Here is a 3,060-nt window from a genome sequence, read left to right on the forward strand (position 1 = left end):
CTATCTGTGCCCCACCCTCCGCATCCCCCAATCCCGTCCACCCTGCACCCCATCTGATCCCCCATCCAACCCTCAACTCCATCCAATCCCCCCAACATCTTCCAACCATGCCACCCTGCCTACCTCTGCCCCCGCACCCACCCACAATCCTCCGTCCTCCCACCCTCAGGGGCAGCCAGACTGGACACCAAACGTGAGACTCTGCTGCCTTTGGGTGGGGTGAGTATCCAAGTAACATGCGCGCGCACACAATGTTTTACTGCAACTTTTCGTCATGTTGCATCTTTGCCCTATGCAGGACAATGTTGGAGGCATCATCTGGGGCCGGGGGGGTTTAGGGTACACAGCCTGTGTAGAACTCCAGGGAAAGTGTGGGTAGAGAGGGAGAGGGCGGGAGGTCAGTCATTTGGAGACAATGCCTAGGCTCCCATTGATGTCCAGGACTGTTTTCGGCAGCATTTCAGTAAGCTGACTTTGCTTCTAATCATTGTAAACAAAAGGCGTGATCAATGTTGGAAACACCTCTTTGATGTAATGTTTCTGTCGGGATCTTGATCTCCTTCGGATAATTGATATTCGGATAATTGAGGTTCCTCTGTAATAGTGATCAAACCTGTGGGTGACAGATTGAGAGCTTCTGTAAAGGTGTGAAGAGACCTTTGGGAGAAGCCAATTATATTGAAATTGAAGACCACCATGATTGCAACAGGTAGTGCATGAAGTTCATTTGATTGTGGCACATTTCTCGAAATTATTCTCTGAAATTTAGTCTTTGCCTCACTCCCTTTCAGTCATTTTGGAAAGAGTTTGTCAGAGATGCAACCCACCTTTTCTTTGGGTGATGTCTTCTCTTTCCTGCTGTCTCTTGTGGAAGCTCTGACACTTGTCTCCTGGGTACTTTGGCTCTCAATACACGTCACTGCCATTGCCCTTGCTTTATCACCTGTATGTGGTAAGTTAATGCACTCATCTTTTCAACTTCTTCCTTCACTACATACTCTTCACTTGGTAAGCCTAGCAGTCTGTTCTGTCTGAGTTTGGCTCTCTGAAGCAAAGAATGATCCTGAGGGGACTACAGAATTGCCCTCCCGCCTTGACAACTGTGTCTTAGCACCTTTCCTGATGGTCTGTCACCAACCTTCATCACTGAAGTGTTTAGTTGTGAAACTACTGAGCTTTGCACTGCTCACTGCTCCTTCAAATACAGACTGATTGATTCACTCCTGCATTTACTGCTGATAGGCAGGAACCCTGTGACTGCAGGAGTGGCTGTTCTTGCAGTTCAGGCACTTCAGCTGCCCTCAATTTTGAACAGAGTCCACAGGCCTGATCAATTGATAGTGGGCTGCAGTCTGGACTGCAGTTGTGGGTTGGACAACCTTACTTTACAGGGATGCAAATGTTTTCTTCATTTTCCTTTGGATATGGGTGACATGGGCAAATCAGTATCTTAGTATCCATCTCTATTACATATCAGCCACAAGGTGTGGAATTGAGTTGCATCTAGACAAGACCAGGTAGGAGCAACAGTTTCCTTCCCTGAAGGACTTTATTAGAAGATTTGGGATTTTAACAACAGTTCAGCAGCTTGCGTGGCCTTTTCTGATTCAAGTTCTCGCATCACTGCATTTATTGAATTCAGTTTGACCATAGTGCCATTTGATTGCACATCCTTGGTATTGCTATTCCATTTTTACAACCGTGAAACTTATTTAACCTTGGTTCTTCTTCCTTTCTGTGTGCAGGATATTGATGATATGGATGCTGATCTCTTTGGAAAAAGGAAGAAGTTGCATTCTATTCCAAGTGTATCCACAGGAAAGACTGCTGGGACGGAAAGTTCTTCATTAGAATCTACCAGAAATGCACACAAATCGGGAGCAGCAAAAGACAGTAAGTAACATAGCAAACATTCAAAAATAAGCAATGCTGTCTGTGCAATCTGCACAAGCAACACAGGCTTATGTGAGCGGGGGAGTCTTTTTAAGAGATTGTTGGAATCTTTGTGCAAATAAAGGTACAATTAAAATAGTGGTTTGAGCAAGTGTGCACTGGGAATTGTTTCACAAAGCATCCAAATAAGGTGAAGTGCCTTCAAACATGGTCTTTAAAGGATAGCCTTAACTTGGTAAATGGCTTAGTCACTGCTCCCGTTTGGATTCTTTCCCCATCTTGGATTAAGGCCTGGCTCTAGGTTAAGCATGCTAACTATGTTTAAATGTAGTCCTTGAGGTTTCATTGCATGACTTGCCCCCACTCTACACCCATTAATCGGCCAAAGCGTCCATCCTTATAATGCACAGCTTTCCTACGTTTGATTAGAATGGAAAACATCTCATACTCTATTAGAATGATAGAACATAGAACATAGGAAAATGCAGCGCAGTACAGGCCCTTTGGCCCTCGATGTTGCGCTGATCCAAGCCCACCTAACCTACACTAGCCCACTATCCTCCATATGTCTATCCAACGCCTGTTTAAATGCCCATAAAGAGGGAGGGTCCACCGCTGCTACTGGCAGAGCATTCCATGAACTCACGACTTGCTGAGTAAAGAATCTACCCCTAACATCTCTCCTATACCTACCACCCCTTAATTTAAAGCTATGCCCCCTCGTAATAGCTGACTCCATACGTGGAAAAAGGTTCTCATGGTCAACCCTATCTAAACCCCTAATCATCTTGTACACCTTTATCAAGTCACCCCTAAACCTTCTTTTCTCCAATGAAAACAGCCCCAAGTGCCTCAGCCTTTCCTCATACGATCTTCCTACCATACCAGGCAACATCCTGGTAAACCTCCTCTGAACCCATTCCAGTGCCTCCACATCCTTCCTATAATATGGCGACCAAAACTGCACACAATACTCCAGATGCAGCCGCACCAGAGTCTTATACAACTGCAACATGACCTCAGGACTCCAGAACTCAATTCCTCTACCAATAAAAGCCAGTACGCCATATGCCTTCTTCACAGCACTAGTTGCCTGGATGGCAACTTTCAGAGATCTGTGTACATGGACACCAAGATCCCTCTGATCATCCACACTACCAAGTATCC

The 3,060-nt window shown here is 45.5% G+C and overlaps 1 protein-coding gene across 1 annotated transcript in view; it reads left to right on the plus strand.

Moving 5' to 3' along the window:
- Nucleotides 1-3,060, plus strand: part of LOC122561982 (fas-binding factor 1 homolog) — a 77,653-nt gene that overhangs the window by 18,509 nt on the left and 56,084 nt on the right. The window contains exon 4 of the mRNA XM_043714331.1: nucleotides 1,746-1,893. Coding sequence (XP_043570266.1) covers nucleotides 1,746-1,893 — 148 coding nt within the window. The remainder of the gene's footprint in view (nucleotides 1-1,745; nucleotides 1,894-3,060) is intronic.

The sequence above is a fragment of the Chiloscyllium plagiosum genome, chromosome 24 (genome assembly GCF_004010195.1).
Source record: "Chiloscyllium plagiosum isolate BGI_BamShark_2017 chromosome 24, ASM401019v2, whole genome shotgun sequence".
NCBI lineage: Eukaryota > Metazoa > Chordata > Chondrichthyes > Orectolobiformes > Hemiscylliidae > Chiloscyllium > Chiloscyllium plagiosum.